This window comes from Tachysurus vachellii, chromosome 19, assembly GCF_030014155.1.
Source record: "Tachysurus vachellii isolate PV-2020 chromosome 19, HZAU_Pvac_v1, whole genome shotgun sequence".
Classification (NCBI taxonomy): domain Eukaryota; kingdom Metazoa; phylum Chordata; class Actinopteri; order Siluriformes; family Bagridae; genus Tachysurus; species Tachysurus vachellii.
In genome coordinates this window covers 8,966,471-8,982,789 of record NC_083478.1, presented here as the reverse complement: position 1 = coordinate 8,982,789, position 16,319 = coordinate 8,966,471, and the positions used below count along the sequence as shown (strand labels likewise).

The 16,319-nt window shown below is 41.5% G+C and overlaps 1 protein-coding gene across 8 annotated transcripts in view; it reads right to left on the bottom strand.

Moving 5' to 3' along the window:
• Positions 1–16,319, bottom strand: part of vps13d (vacuolar protein sorting 13 homolog D) — a 41,184-nt gene that overhangs the window by 21,336 nt on the left and 3,529 nt on the right. For 2 of the 8 annotated variants that reach the window (XM_060893728.1, XM_060893726.1), the window contains exons 6-45: positions 16,143–16,259; positions 15,957–16,061; positions 15,653–15,823; positions 15,461–15,561; positions 15,203–15,371; positions 14,956–15,057; positions 14,533–14,734; positions 14,208–14,390; positions 13,936–14,066; positions 13,777–13,843; positions 13,333–13,509; positions 13,109–13,239; positions 12,888–13,020; positions 10,568–12,766; positions 10,214–10,356; positions 9,020–10,099; positions 8,835–8,925; positions 8,619–8,745; positions 8,363–8,543; positions 7,630–7,854; positions 7,152–7,199; positions 6,170–6,320; positions 5,858–6,068; positions 5,498–5,669; positions 5,129–5,244; positions 4,824–5,036; positions 4,451–4,722; positions 4,232–4,365; positions 3,962–4,117; positions 3,678–3,876; positions 3,516–3,590; positions 3,222–3,419; positions 2,952–3,041; positions 2,234–2,374; positions 1,984–2,109; positions 1,393–1,467; positions 876–981; positions 637–789; positions 320–455; positions 93–140 (exon numbers count right to left, since the gene is read on the bottom strand). In XM_060893728.1, the coding sequence (XP_060749711.1) occupies positions 93–140; positions 320–455; positions 637–789; positions 876–981; positions 1,393–1,467; positions 1,984–2,109; positions 2,234–2,374; positions 2,952–3,041; positions 3,222–3,419; positions 3,516–3,590; positions 3,678–3,876; positions 3,962–4,117; positions 4,232–4,365; positions 4,451–4,722; positions 4,824–5,036; positions 5,129–5,244; positions 5,498–5,669; positions 5,858–6,068; positions 6,170–6,320; positions 7,152–7,199; positions 7,630–7,854; positions 8,363–8,543; positions 8,619–8,745; positions 8,835–8,925; positions 9,020–10,099; positions 10,214–10,356; positions 10,568–12,766; positions 12,888–13,020; positions 13,109–13,239; positions 13,333–13,509; positions 13,777–13,843; positions 13,936–14,066; positions 14,208–14,390; positions 14,533–14,734; positions 14,956–15,057; positions 15,203–15,371; positions 15,461–15,561; positions 15,653–15,823; positions 15,957–16,061; positions 16,143–16,259 (8,655 nt within the window). The remainder of the gene's footprint in view (positions 1–92; positions 141–319; positions 456–636; positions 790–875; positions 982–1,392; positions 1,468–1,983; positions 2,110–2,233; positions 2,375–2,951; positions 3,042–3,221; positions 3,420–3,515; positions 3,591–3,677; positions 3,877–3,961; positions 4,118–4,231; positions 4,366–4,450; positions 4,723–4,823; positions 5,037–5,128; positions 5,245–5,497; positions 5,670–5,857; positions 6,069–6,169; positions 6,321–7,151; positions 7,200–7,629; positions 7,855–8,362; positions 8,544–8,618; positions 8,746–8,834; positions 8,926–9,019; positions 10,100–10,213; positions 10,357–10,567; positions 12,767–12,887; positions 13,021–13,108; positions 13,240–13,332; positions 13,510–13,776; positions 13,844–13,935; positions 14,067–14,207; positions 14,391–14,532; positions 14,735–14,955; positions 15,058–15,202; positions 15,372–15,460; positions 15,562–15,652; positions 15,824–15,956; positions 16,062–16,142; positions 16,260–16,319) is intronic. The other 6 variants (XM_060893730.1, XM_060893729.1, XM_060893731.1 and 3 more) reach the window with 6 other exon arrangements.

Sequence of the window (16,319 nt, the reverse complement as noted above, 5' to 3'; positions counted from 1 at the left end):
CATAGAATTTCAGAAATGTAATGATTAACAGCAGAGATGTTAAAAATGTCTAATTTACATAAAGAAAACCTGCAAAAAAAAAAAATACTTACATATACATGAGGATGTATGATGTTGGTTCTGCTGACTGGACTACCAACCTAAACGGCCGACAGAAAAAAAAAGATCAAATGTTAATATTGCTAGCTTAAGCGATGACGCTGGCATGGCTAGTTAAATAAGATAGATGTTAAGCACCTGAGCAACTTTCAGTGAATCATTGTTCATTCTAAATTTACAGATTAATAGTATGTTGTACATGAACAGAGTGAAACCTCACCGTGTTGGAGGGGTTGTTGCAATCAGGAGCAGCATAACGGAAGAACACACCGACCTTATCAACTGAGACAGGCTTTACTTGCTCCCAGCCTCCGACACGTACCAAGAGCTGGTGTAGCTTTAACTCATGAGTATGCCTGAGAGCAGAAGACGAAACGAGTACTTAGAAAGAAAGATTTTTAAAAGATTTATATTCAAAGAACAAAGATCATGTGTCACAAAAATCTTATGCTGAGAATGCCCAGCTGATCTGAATTATCTTTCCAGCTGAATCCATATGTATGCTACATACACACGCACACACACACACACACACACCTGTGTCTAAGTTTCTCACGGGCCTCGAACTCAAAAGGAATCTCCTCCCCTGGCAGCACCTCTCTCCACTGACTGATGTTGTGCGTGTCCTCTGTCCCAGGCCCACGCGTGTCGGATATTGAGTCAGCACTACTGCTGTGAGACAGTGCCACCCTGTGGACATAAAAAGGATTGTGCTCAGCAAAAAGCTCAATGTTACATTAGAATCAAAATAATGACATTCATTTTGACATTCTGACCTGGTTGGGGTGGTGGTGAGGGTGGCAAACCACATAGTGCAGCCAGTATGATTACGCAGGGCAAAGGGAACGAAAGGCTGCCTCCTTTTAGACAACTTCACATCCCCTTAAAAGAATAAATAAATAAATAAATAAATTATTACAACTTTGAAAATAAAAGAATAACAAACTGAATTCATTTTCTTTCACACACAGAAACTAAATTACTTATGACAATCCATAATTTGGGCATTTCAGATATTTAAAATACTAAAATACTAATAAACATGCACATGCGTAGTTCTAGTCAAGAAAGCATATAAGGATAGAACAGTAAAGGCCTTCAATATTTCAGAAAAAAGCAGTGGCATGACTGTACACATAAAAGAACCGCTACCTGCTACTGAAATAAAAAAATTAAAAAAAATAAAATAAAACGTAACATAACATTAAAAGGCTGAAGCTAGAAGACAAACTATCTAGGAATCACCAGATGACGGATACCAGCTTGCTAATTTTTTTAGTCTACAACCTGTACCTCGGGCAGCAATCTGTTGCTCAAGGCAAGTCAAGCTGGCAGTGCTCCTAGTTCTAAGGTGAGCAAGAGGAACACCTGATAGCACAAAGAGAAGTTTAGGGAAGAAGACAAGAAGAGAGAAAGACACGTGCATGTTAGGACACACAGAAAGAGACATGCAAGGGAGATGTAGACCAGGAGTACTAAGAGATGAAAAAGCTTTATGTAAATTTCAAAACTTTAATTTCAGTCAGTGAAACCTTCATTCTACAAGTCAATCTTGCTTAAGTTAAACAGAATCATCTAAAAAGCAATCATGGCACTCAAGTAAAACTGTATTAGTACAGATATTTTTATTCAATTCTAAAAAAAAAAAAAAAAAAAAAAAAAATACAATTTTGGGTGAAATGTCGGAGTAGAATTGATATATTTCTCCCTTTTAAGCAACAAAGAAGCTTAACAAAAATGCAGGTCTAGACCCACGGACGGCAAGAAAAAAAAAAAACACATTGTAGAAAGCAAAAGGAGATGTATTTCCCAGTAGGTTAACATGTAAATAATGTTTTCCAGGCTTCACTCTGAGTCAAGATTGAATGCATGCCTGCAACTTACTCTGTCCAAAAGTGGGGGGGTCTACGGAGGAGCCCATCCAAGACACAGAGGCGGAGGTCTGTGGCGACTGCTCGTCTTCCTTACAGTAGTCTGCTAACCACGAAGTCTTGGTTGTGCTGTACTGGTCTATGTGTCAGAACAACAGGCCCACAGCAGGGTGAGAAAAACCTCACACCACTCATAAATATGAAGGTAAACAGTTAGTGAAAAGAAGGCAGATGTATAATGGTGCTTGACCCAGACTGGCTACCGAGTAAGACGGAGGTGATGTTCATGTCTAGTCTCTGCTTGGCTTGTACTCCCAGTTTCAAACGAGAAGGATGGAGACGACCTGCCGCTTGCTGCTGCCAATTCAGGACGCAGGGCCAGGGCTCGATAAATGGCTCCCAGCCTGCATTCACACATACAAACAGACACACCGTCTTGTCACATCTGCTTTACTTTTCCAAATTATATAATAATAATAACAATTTATTATTGTATAACAATAAAATTATGCAACATGTTAATGATAAAGCACATGAATATAACTTCTGGTAATTTTATATATACACACACACACACACACACACATATACACACACACACATATATACACACACACATACACACACATACACACACATACACACACATACACACACATACACACACATACACACACATACATACACATACATACACATACATACACATACACACACCCACCACCACCACCATCACCACCACCACCACCACCACCACCACATCTGTGATGTGAACAATCCTCAAGATGGCTGGAAATAGCTAGACTACAAAAAAATAGTGAGATATGCCAGACTTCAACTATTTTGAGCTTTTATATGTAACCTGAACCAGTTCCTTTTATTGGTTGAAAGGCCTGTTTATTTGATTTGAAAAAACCTAGCAGGATTAGGCACTTTGTAGACATCTGACAGTAGGCAATAAATGAGTTCTTGAGATCTCACCTGAGAGCTCCCTGTTATAATAATCTCCAGACAGAGAGAAACTAGCTTTTCCTTCCAGTGTAGATCCGATCCTCTGCAGCACAGACAGCCCTTTAAAACAAGGAGGTAGAAGCTAAATATAGATATAAAGTATAAGTTGTCCCGTCTAAATATTAGGATTATTCAAGCTGAAAAGACAATAATAAAATAATAATGCAAATTCATGTGACCTAATGATTCTTGTAATATTAAGAAGGCAGCGTTTCACTGGAAAAGGAAGAGTAATCTCACGTGAAAAGGTGAGTTCAGCTAGGGGAACATCACAATCCAAGCAGTCATCAATGAAGCAAATGCACACGTTCTCAGCCTTGACCTCCACTCCAGACAAAGGAGGAGCGGAGTGGGAGCCTGAACCGGAGTCGGCTCTGCTCCTGCCAGAAGTGCTTTCTGCGTTTTCTAGTAGCCACGTAGCTGCCTGATCCAACTGACCTACAGCCATACCATTGTATATGTCACTTTACTCATGCTGTTTCTTTAAAGTTATCAATTTACCTGCTGAGTACTCAGTCAAATACAACATTTTACCTTTGCAATGGATGAGAGCACGTCTGCAATCTTCCCTCCTGAATCCCAGATCCTGAAGGCGTGTTAGCTGACTTTCTAAAATTCCATAAACACACCACTACTAAAAATGTAAATTCTTAACAATCTAAAAATCACACCAACATAAGCATCAGAGAATCATACCCAGTAGGGCTTCTGTTCGATGCCTGAAACTGTCTTTTGGTTTGGTGGTAGTCTCTGGGCTTGCAGTGGACTGGACTACCTGGGAGTCAAATGCAGAGTTATCAACACTTGGGGAGCCGGTGGGGATGGACTTAGCAATAGCCAGGAAGAGCTGCACATCGTTGTAAGACAGCCGGATATCCAGAGCAGGAAACTGGATCTGTAAAGCAAAGACATAAAAAGAATATACCAAGATAAGGATTTAATACCTCTAAGTTTAAGAATTATTTTGGGAGTATTCTTACCTCTAGCAGGGGTGGAAAATCTTCCATGTTGAAGGCATCCAGCAGGCCTGAGCTGCTTTGATAGGTGGGACTACCACACAGCTCGACCTGTACATTGACAGGATCAATAATAGACAGCGCTGTGTCTTGCTCGCTGCCCAGCCGGCAGGAATACACCTGTAAAACAAGGAAATCCATAAGAAACAAGGCTTAAAGAAATGCTAACTATGTTTTTAGCAAACATCCCCCGATGTATTGCTAATGGTTACGATGCCATGAAAAATGATTCACCTCAATTCCGGCCAAGCTGCCAGAGAACGGTCTGTCCAGAAGACGAGGCTTGTAGGTGAGTACAGTAGTGCCTTTTAGAATAATGGCATTGGTATCTGAACATGATGAGTCTTCCACAACCACAAACTCAGTCCCTGTTCAGAACAGAGAAGAACCTACTGTTGACAAAAGGACTGATGAAAAAAAAAAATACATTTTACAACAAAGAGAGACATTTACCTGTAGCATTAAGTTTAACCTCCAGATATTTGTCTTGGGTGACAGGAACAGTGGATCGTTTTGTAACTACTCCACTCTTGACAGTTTTGGGCATGACGGTGCCCGTCATGCCGGGGTCACTCCCATTGCTGGGCCAACGCTGTCGGGTGGGTGCCGCTCCCTTCTCCGTAGGCATACGCAGAAAATCCCTGACTAGCTGAAGCCAGTCAAAAATCAGGAACACTCGCAGGTTGTTTAGCACAACAGTGAAACATGAGGAATCCCTGGTAGATCTAGGTAAGGGATAAAGGGATTAAAAGCAATCACAAAAGGGCCTAATCTGGAACTTAATTTATAACGTATTACTAACTTATGATCTAATATTCAACAGCACCTGTAATGCAGCTCTAGTTGTAGAGAAGCTCGATTGGTGCCTGTTCTAGAGGGCTGCAGAATGCAGTCAAATACATTGTGCTTTCCCTCTGTGGCCTTGTTGGACTCGCTATAACGTGTGTCGTAGGCCAAGAGCGAATGAGACACCAGGTTCACAGATTTGGATCCGTCCGAAAAACTCTCAAACAGTACCTTGGATTTCATGAAGTCAAACCTATCAAGCAAATACACAGGACACTTCATCTTTGCTGCAATCCATAAAATTATTTCCCTTGACATACAGAAATATTTAAATAAATGAAATACCTGGCCAAAGACTGGTTATGTCCAGAGGTTTTGGGGCCATCCAAAAACTCCAAACTGACATTCATCATGTCAACTAAGAAAGACAGGCCTGTATATACATCACCACTCAGAACCGTCTGTCAATGAGAAATACGGAAGAGGTGAAGACATTAAGCTGCTTAAATGAGTCTCCTGTTAGTGACACAACACTTGAGAATTTAGCATTTTATTACACATCACTACATGCATATCAGTTGTAATTACACATTCATATCTTATCATATTTCATATGCTTTTCCCAAAAGACCAGACCATAATTGCACTACATCAAAGTCTTGACTAGAACTTGTACAAACTATGCAAGCACAGCTTTTAACATCAGGAGCCTACATAGGTGCTGGGGTCCTGTAGGTTGTAAGGTCTGAGGAACTCCTCTACAGGCTCTCCCAGGTTGTGCTCGAGCAGGCCACGGATCAGCTGGTACCTCTCCAGATCCAAGGAACAGTGTACAGAAGACAGGCTACCATGGATGGACATGTCTGGGACTGCATGACTCAGCTCCCTAAAACACAAGTTAGCAACGTGTAATAAAGCTAAAGTAATGAAAAACATTTGTGTGATAATACAACTGCATACACATCGATAGGGATAACAAAAAAAGAGGACGTGATGGTGTTCTTAAAAGCAGACATAATGTAATTAGGATGTGTTAAGTGATAAAAAAAAAAAAACAATCAAGTGAACACTTACTTGTCCAGGTTGCGTTCCACTTTAAGTTTAAGGTGGCACCGCTCCTTCAGGAGGCTGCCTCCAGTTCTGCACACTGAATAAGAGGGAAAAACCAGGTCTGTGTCTAGGCGCTTCGCTCCACTGTCCCAAGGTTCACACGGCAGCCTTTCTGCAGTAAATAAATCCATCTCCTGCAGATCCACGGCAATGCAGTCCAACAGACATATGTAATCTACAAGAAAAAACAAAAACAAAGGACAGCTTAACTAGAACCTCATACAATAAAATTATGGAAAGTTAAATTCATTCAAAAGGTTAACTTAAGTTATTAACCTGGACTTGAAAGTGTATCTGCATCAGAACTGTGTCCCATAGCTGGCTGAGGCCTGCCTAAGGTAAATCCAGAAGCAGTGGCTTTGACGCTGTCTGCTGACACATCCTCACTCGCTTTCCCCGAAGTAGGCTGAGCATTCTTCACACGATCCTTTAGAAAAGACAAGAGTATTAACATAAAAGGCACAACGGGTTTAGTACTGAATGCTTAAATACAGTACAAAATGAAATAAAAATGATGAAGAGAATGTTTGTGAAATCACAGAAAAGCCTGCAATCAGCCCTGGTTCTGGAGTCACCCCGTTCTGCTTCTCACTCACTCACTCACTTTCTACCGCTTATCCGAACTACCTCGGGTCACGGGGAGCCTGTGCCTATCTCAGGCGTCATCGGGGCATCAAGGCAGGATACACCCTGGACGGAGTGCCAACCCATCGCAGGGCACACACACACACTCATTCACTCACGCACTCACACACTACGGACAATTTTCCAAAGATGCCAATCAGCCTACCATGCATGTCTTTGGTCCAGGGAGGAAACCGGAGTACCGGGAGGAAACCCCCGAGGCACGGGGAGAACATGCAAACTCCACACACACAAGGCGGAGGCGGGAATCGAACCCCCAACCCTGGAGGTGTGAGGCGAACGTGCTAACCACTAAGCCACCGTGCCCCCCGTTCTGCTTCTGACACCAATAATTCAACTAAACAGCAAAGCCTAAGTGGTGTGCTGAAGAACTAAAAAGTGCAGTGCATGGGGCACTCCAGGACCACAGCTTTTTGGCTCTGAGCATAAAACAAGCAAAAACCCCTTATTTATTATCCATGTGCATCAGGAAGCTTCACACAGTACTCAGAGAACAGAATAGAAGAAAAAAGGCAAATGAATACATGTCACCCAAGGAGTAAATCTCTAATGTTATAGGACCACGCAGGGCAAAGCAAACATATTCAAACTTAAATTCACCAATAACAACTACCTTATAGTAGGTTGGGTCCTTGTATGAATAAGCATGCAAAATCAAATTCTTAAGAAAACAAAGTTAAGACAGCAAATGTTTATATATTAAATAGGGACTTTTAATATAAAATCATTCATCGATCTTAACGTCTTTACCCGATATAAAATAACAAGCATAAAATACAATGCATGAGATATATACCACCACAAATTTTCTTTAAAAGTTTGCCCGAGACCCTGCTAGTAATCATGCACAGGAAGATGGAGCTGCATCTATGAAGCACTTTTTTCTGCAGATGTCTTTGTCTATAACAATAACATTTAAATGCACAAACCTTCACACAGGTGAAACTTTCACTTAATAAAACACTCTTCTACTGAAACGTGCAGAGAAAAAAAAATGCTACATAGATGCGACAAGCACAGAGTGGAATTGTTGTTTGTGTGTGTGTGTGTGTGTGTGTGTGTGTGTGTTCACAGTGGTTGGCAGGACTCACCAGAGATGGGAAAAAGGTATGTGCCATGGTAAGTTTCTCTACCTTGTCTTTGAGAGAAAAAGTGCCACGGGTGCCTGCAGGCAGGAATCTGTTGCGTACTTTGAGCTTGCCCAAGTTGGCCACTATGAGGCGCTTTGAGTGGGAGCTTTCTGGGATCAGGAGGACAGGAGCCCCTGCCTCGATATCCAACAGTACGCGTGAGGCTCGCTGTGGACGCTCACGCACCTGCACAGCCGGAAAAAATTAACAATATCAATTTAATGCTTTTACACCGCCACTTATTTACTCATTCTGGAAGAGAATAAACAATGATCAGATTACTAACCTTGACTAATTTTAGTAATACTTGCTGCCATGATAAAAATTCCCAATTATTTCATATTGCTAGCTAGATAACATATCTACAGGGCATCACTGCACGGACACAGTCCAATATTCAGTCTTCAAAATAGCAGCAATTATACAGTGTGAAAACTCATGAAATGCAAGGATTATTAATAAACCACACAAAACACACACACACAGATATTGAAACCATGTTGATTGCCATTACAATGCTGTATCCCATAGCTAAGAATTTCACAGTGAAGATCACAGTGACAGAATGTCATTTAGACAGACAAAATATCATTGGTCAAAGGTTAAGGGCAATAAATAAACCATTCAAGCATACATTGTCCAAAGGTTAACAGAAAACAAACAAGGAATGAAAAAAAAAAAAAGGCTTGCTTACCGCCTGACCCTCCACGGCCGCTCTCTGCCTGCCTAGAACATCCTGTAATTGGGTGAAGTGCTGGATGAAAGCCACCACCTCAGTTTGGAAACGCTGCGTGTGTACATATTGCACTGAAGCCATCTGCAAAGAAACCTTTATATCACACTCCCGTACCAGGGATGGGTCAGGATCTCCATACCTACACAAAAAACCATGATTAGCACAGTCGAATAGAAATAAATACAGTGAAGTGCAGAATGTAGAAATAAATTACTTGAGTATGTTGAAAATGAGTGCCTCTCCACCCCGTGTTGTGAAGCGTTCCCTGTACAGATCTCCATGTGAGGTCAGGTCACTTAGTGACAGGCTACCCAGACTTCCTTGCAAGGCAAGATCCCCCTCTAAAATAATGTAATGCAAGAATTATATTAAACAGAAAAGCCAGCTAAACAGAGCTACTAAATGCTTTTAGTCAGATAACTAAACTTACCGATCATTTCTAAGTGCGTAAACAATTTTGACACACTAGCCTTAGCAAGCTCACTGGTCTTTTTATTCAACACTAGAGACAAAGAATGAACCTGGGACAAAAAGAATGAAGCCTCATTAAAAATGCTCACATTTATTTTCCATTTTACAAAAACAACTGCATGACATTCATAACTAATTTTCTACCTTCAGGTCCAGTTTAGTGTTGACTTTCTCCAATGATTCGTCTCCGTTAACCTCAGGAAACATGTCTGTTAAATCCGAAGGAGCGGTGTGTCCAGGCTTGGATTCAGGAGACATACTAGGCACTTTCACAGCATGGTTGTTGGCAGTAGAACCAATGCCAAAGAAGTCCAGAATAACAACCCAGGTTTGCAGTGTGATGAGAACATCTAGACAGTTGAAGTCCACATCTACACTACGACCGATGCTGCCGTAGCGTGTCTGAAACTCAGGATGTCGTCTGTCGACCAGAAGCACGTTGATGTGAACCAGGGAGTCATCTAAGTCTGGCAGAGAGTGAGGGGATTGTGAATTGCGAGAAGGAGATGGGGGAGGGGTGCTGGGACATTCTGAGTCCTTATTACGTTTCCGACTGGATACAGGAGTACTGGGGTGCCTCTGGTAAAACTGGAAGACGTTCTGTGCTTCTTCCATTTGGGCTGGTAGTGAGCGTGGCATTTCTGGATACATAGCACTAGATGCTGTCGGGCATGACTGGGAAAGGTATTCTTTAAGGTTGAAGGTAGATGGTTTGGGGGCACCTCTGGAAACCATAAGGTGCTTGTGCTTTGATTCAGGATTTTGATCCAAAAGGTCTTCCATCAGCAGAGAGTGAAGGGTCAGTTGGATTGACAGAGTGTGAGGATGGTCTTTAGTGAAATCTCCTTCCAGGTCTTGGAATCGCAGACTAACCAGATCCTGTGACCCTTGGCTAAGATCTGCGCTCAGCTGCACCTGGAGCTCAGACACCTTAAAAGTTGCACTGACCTGGGTGAAAGAGGGAGGCTTGACAGAAGAGCTGTGATCCTGAAGAGGAAGAGGAGTTGAGAAGGAGGATGATATTGACGAGTAAGACAAGGAGAGGGAGGGATCTCGGGGGAACAACCCACCCTGAAGATCAGAAAAACGATGTGGTTTGGAAGAGGAAGGTGTAGGGGGTGGTGGGGTTGGAGGCTGACGAGCAGTTACTTTTTCATCCTCAATTAAAGAGAGATTATCTAGAGTCTGCAGGAGCTGCTCATAAACAGGTTTACAAAGAAAAACCTAAAAAGGGAAAAAAATCAAAAAAGAAGAAAACATGAAAAATACAACGAAATGTGACCTTTACAGAATAACCGCTATACTGTTTTTTTGGGTTTTTTTTTTAGAATTTCATACCTGAACAGCATTTACAAATTTGCCCTCAACTCTAAGAAAGCCTGTACTTTGGTATGGTTCAAGAACGGAGAACTGTGTGACTTCAACAACAGGGACCTTCTCAAGTGTTAACTGGATAGTGGTATCTTTCAGAATATGGAAGGCTGAAACAGAGAACGGAGGGTAAACACTGGGCAGTAAAATCCGGGGCTACTCATTGTTCTCCAAAAGCAGAAAAAGCTTAACAATCAGCTACTGAATCTTGGCTGACACGTAAATTTCATCTACTGATTTCTTTAATAATGTCATAACATAAGAGAACAAACACGATCCCAGAATAAAGCTTAAAAGAGGTTAATCTATATACTTGCTCACCTTTTCCACGACTTAGATATTCAAAGAAATCATGGCGCGTGAACTGCGGCTCATCCAGGTTGAACACAGTCTTGTGGGAGGGAGACTGACAAGAGTTGGGCCCTTTTCTCAGGACCAGGTGACTTGTGTTGACTGAATAGAGCCTTATATCCTTAACCTCAACCTGCAATTTCCCCTGCTCGGAGTCTTGCCCTGCAACAAAGTTCTGAATGGCAATGCTGCCAAGGTGACCAACAAGAAGCTCTGGGTGACCAGGTTTCCTAGGAATGGACACAACAGGTGATTCTATACTGACATTTAGGATAAGCTTGACAAAATAGGAGTCCACACTTGGTTCTGTCTCAAGATCTGCAGGGTCATTGTTGTCTTCAAATTCCAGTATACAATTGCACATACTTGGCGATCTGGCTTTCTTGGATGGGGTCTCAAAGAGAGACACCATACCGCTGTATTCTGCTGTTTTGGTAGCCAGGACATTTGAAACTTTTGTCGCAGCAGTCTTCAGCATGGAACGAAAGTTGTCCTCTACCTCGTTGGCAGAAAGACTGAGCTCTTTCAAGAACTTAGCTGAGTGATTGTAGTGCAGGGAAGCCATATGAAGTTCCAGAGAGCATTCTCCTTGAGACTTTTCCAAAAAGTGGAAATTTAAAGCCTCAGATGTAGGCATTAATGCAGAACCAGTGAATCCTGCACATTCTTCAGAGGAACTATCTTCTATATTTCCAATACTGACCACAAATTGACCTTTCCCACCTTCTTGAGTCAAATCTACAAGCTGAATACATCCTAGGGAGCCATTGACATCCAGTCGACTTCCCATTGATATGTTGACTTTTGTCCCATTTATACTGGCTGTGGCAATTTTCATGCCCCGCTTTTCACCACCAATGGCATTTCCAGTTGAAACTGTTCGCAAAAGTAGCAGATTTAACCTATGGATCTCTACAGTTAGCTCCTTATTCTGGTCATAAGTAGACTGATAATTTTCCTCATGGACCTGTTCATTGGGCAGTGCTGTCATCTGCGGTGTTAATGGAGTCCATGTACTTTCTTCTTTAGGAAATGATTTCTGAAGAAATCTGAGCAGGTTTACAATAGTTTCAGGGTTGAGAATAATGTCCAAATTGTTCACTTGCATGGTAGTTACCTGTAGAGAGCTTTCTAAATTCATTGATGGACACTCTGAGCTGACAAACTGGTACTCCAGTTTAATGAGGGCCTCCTGATCAATAAGAAAAGGGCTGAGTGATGATATTTTCTCAAAAGCCACACCAGTCTCAGGAGACTTCTCATCTTGTGATACTGGCGATGTAGGATGGCTCTCTCTTAGACTGCCGGTGGGCACATCAAAACTGAGGTGCTTATGGGATGCCACAAGCAGATCAAAATCAGAACCGTATGTTTGCAATGTGTCCACCAGAAGAAGTCCATGGACTGTGAGGGAAACCTCAGCGTCATAAGGTCGTTTCACAAAATGCGCATTTGTTCCAAACACTTTGAGGACAGATATATACTGCCCTTCAACTTCAACTCCAAGCTGCATGTAGTTGATGTTGAATTCTGCAAGGAGAAGCCTAGACTCAACAAGCACCTCACGTGTGTGTTGCTCCAGAGTCATTACACTCTTGGTGAGATTTCTGTCAGACTCCTGGAGCTGACATTGACTGTCCTCCTTCTCAAAAATCTTTTCGTGTCGCAGAGTTAAAGGTTCCGGTGACTTGATGGTCTCTCCCATATAGGCCTCATCTGCACTTGGACTATCCAGTCTAGCCAAGCAGCTTCTCAATGCAGTCATTTTCTCCAGGTTGATGTGTATTTTGAGGTCTGGTAAGGTACCTGAGAGAACTGCACCAGGAAGCCGAGGATCTGAGGTGTAACGCAGTCTCTGCTCCAGCTGTAAAAGCACATTGAATTTCTCCACTACATGAGTGGGCCCCACTTCATTCTCTTGTAGATGCTTCCAGTTGTCTTTGTACCGACCGACCATGATCTGCAAGTCATTAAATGATAAAGAATACTTCTCATACAGATTCCTGCCAAAGGGCTCCTCCTCCTCTATTGATTTAAGGCTACAGTGGTCTTGCCCTTTATACTCTGTCTCTGGTTCAGGAGGGGGAGACCCAGGAGGTGTCTTGAATTCCTCATCACTGAACTCCTCTCCTTCGGACTGAGACACTTTGGACTTTGTTTTCAGATCTTCTAGAAGCACAATAAGAGAACAGAGGCATGTATTAAGATATGAAGAATTGTTAGAAAAGAAGCAGAAATACTCAACAGAAACTTCCCTGTAGTCAAATGAACACAATTCTACACATATCACCTTGGGAATTGGTAAGAAGGATACGACCGAGATCAACAATCACTAGCATGGGGTCTTCGGACTGAAAGTCGTCAGGAAAGATAACCTGAGGTGCGCATATATCCAATCTCATTGTCCATCTCTTACTATTTTCCTGTAGTAAAAAAAAGAAAAATTGTTTCATCTAAAAGTATTATCGACCTATTATCAAAGAAATAATAGTGCACGCTAAAATGTCTTACTATGAACTCTCCGACTAACAGCTGGTCTATGGTCTGCCGGATTTCAGCTTTGGTTTGTATTTTGAGCTTGTTGTACTGTCTCCTTACTGCATCAGCCACTCTCAACTCTAACTCTGACTGATATCCAAACCCTGAAAAAAAAAAAACAGTAACCATCAAAATACTAAACAAATCATGTGGTGACTAAGGGTGAAAGGTCTAATAATTGAGAGTTAATTCAATACCTGATGTATGAACTCTTCCTTTGTAGAAAAAGTCAGCCACTTTCTTGATGGCTTGGGGATTGTAAATGATATTAAGAGGACTGGTGTTGACCTCCAACCTCCTCTCAAACCTGCTTTTTGGGATACGCTCATAGATCATCTCAAAGACAGGTGATGCAGAAGATTCCATGTCAGAGGCTAAATAAAGTGTAAAGTGTATATGAAAAGATCAATAAATTTACCAAGTGTTGGATTTTGCACTCAATATAAGGCAAAAATCTGCCTATAATCTGTTTATACAGAACAATGTCATATATAAAGTATACTTTTGTGGGACTTTTATTATCATTTACTTGACATCTTTGAAAATAGGTCAAACCCTTTTCAGTTGAGTCATTTGGGAGCTCAGTGACTTGTTAAAAATAACCACACGGTTTGATTTTCCCTCTCCAAGAAAACACTTACTGGTGCTGCTTTTGTCTGTGCTGCTATTCTGCCCAAACGGCTGATTGACCTTGACAGCAATATTGCTCTAGAAATAAAGAGATTTTATGGGACAATTAAACCGCTTAACATTTTAAATTGAAAGGAAAAAATAATAATGAGAAGTTAAGAGACCTTTACCGGTTTTGGTGACACCAAGAAAGGGAAAATAGATCCCTGTGTAGTGAGATCTCTGAGAAACAGCCCCCCAAGCTTTACAGAAAGTAAAGAGGACTCTGAGCGAGGCAGAGACTCAACACCAATCTTTACACCTGCGAACCGAAAAACAAAGCATTCAGCTTAAGGACAAATAGATATTTGGTTGTCTTATTATAATAATAACAATAATAATAATAATAATAATAAGGTTGTCTTGCTGAAAAAAATACATTGTTATGTTAAAATGACTGCACCTGAAAACTCCAACTGAATTACACCGCTTTCATTGGATAAACGATTCAACTTGTCTTCCTGGAAAAGTGTGACGGTTGCTTTCTCTAAGAAGAAATCCAGCCGTGCAAACAAGTGGTCTCTTCGGGTAAACGTATTCAGTGATTGAGAGTCTTCCAATGCGTCAAAGAGGTCATCTGGTTCAGCTGGGGATGGCAGTGATTCAGATTACATTTACACTATCTACCGTGCTACTGGACAGCCATGATTAAAAAAATGGTAAAATGGTAAATATATTATGTTTTAGATCATCCATTTATATATAATCATAAACACATCACAACTCACCCAGCATATCCCATTGGCTACTTGCTGGAATGAGCTCATCTGTCACAGGCTGGCCATCAGGCCCTCTCTCAGCACCTCCATACCAACCACCCCAACCAGGAAACCAAGACTGCAGGTACTGAATCATACCAGAACTGCCACTTCTTGGAATAGAACCAGAAGGTGAAGAAACTTCTGGCTCTGACATAGGCTCTCTTAAATTCTGAAAACAGGATAAAGGAAACAGAAAATAAAAAAAGAATAACAGTAACTGATTACTGATGTACAGAACTGTTTCTGTCTCTCACACAGAAGCTGCTGATAGAGAAGAGTGGTATTGTTATACACTTTGCATCTTTGTTCACACTTTGATTTTATTCACTGCAAGTTTCTAGAAGTTGGTACCTTAGAAAGCATAGAAAAAGGTCATAGCAAAACGCTTACCTCTGCAAGTTCCGCCTGCTTTCGAAGGGATTCATGAATGATTTCCCTGAGAATCTGCAACTCCTCCAGGGTCTGTTCCTCTTCAATCCTTTCAAGTTCACTCTGTTTATGAGAGACAAAACAACCCACCTCACTTCTGTACCATCCAAAACTATTCTTATTCTTATTATTATTATCATTATTCTCCCGATTTAGATTTAAAGGCAATTTAAGAGCAATTCGTTTACAGCTGTTTAGGGAATTTTACCTCATCCTGTAGACTCAGAGTAAATCCTTTCAGCCTCTGTTCATAAAGTTTTGTGTAGAGCTGAGCATCTTTGGCTCGCTGAAGTGCAAAGTCCCAGTTATTCCTCCTCTTCTTCTCTTTGATCTCTTCCAGGTTAGCACTGATGGCAAACATCCACCACTGCCGGCAGCTGTAATAAACACACCACCTTTTATAATGCTACAAAAAAAAAAACCACCATAACGGTTGCATTATTTATTGAAATATTCTATGCCTTACTTTTCTGAAACAGGAACTCTAGGTCTCCACTTGCGGAAAAGCATCTCTCTCTCTCGCCTGTCCAGCTCCTTGAGAAAAGTCATTATCTGCTGATACTGAACCTGTAGAACAGATTTAACAGAAATCACCCATACAGACCTTTTATAGAAAGGGTCTTGTTAAACAAGTGTCACATTGTGCGTCACATATTACCTGAGAAAGGTGCAGTAAGAGCGGCTCTAGCTGCACATGGCCTTCGATGCGAGGGGTGTTGCGGGATCGTAACGGTTCTTTTGAAGCATTTCTCCTCAGCAGGACAGATGCACACACTGGCTCAAATATGTACTGATGCTCCCTGCTCTGCATACACGTGGTCATAGCTTCCTATATAGGAATAAAGAGAAGTGTGACGAAACAGCGTTCACGTTATAGTTGAGAACCATCTTTAAACCAGCAAGATTTCTCATAGCAAAATTACTTCAGCAACTTAGAATCCCAGGTAATGCAGACACTTTACCTGTATTTCAGCAAGAGGAAGATCCCCGATCATGGTGCACTTTGTGTCCCAGTACACACTAAACTCCTCTATCTCTAGCTGCTTCTGTCGCATAAGCTTCTGAGTCTATGAGCAGAAAATTGTAATGTTAATTGGATTTGTGGAGCCGAATTATTGTTTGTATATCTATTACGTTTATTATCTCACCGGTTCTGTAGAGGAGTTCTGCGCTGATACATTCTTAATACATACTCCAAAGGCAAAAGGTTTTTCTGTGTTAGAGCGGTCATCCTCAAACCTTAGGTGCACACCTTGAATATTCAGCTAGAAAAACAGTGAAAGGCCATAGAGCTCACAGTCGTATTTAATTGTCAATTTACTGAA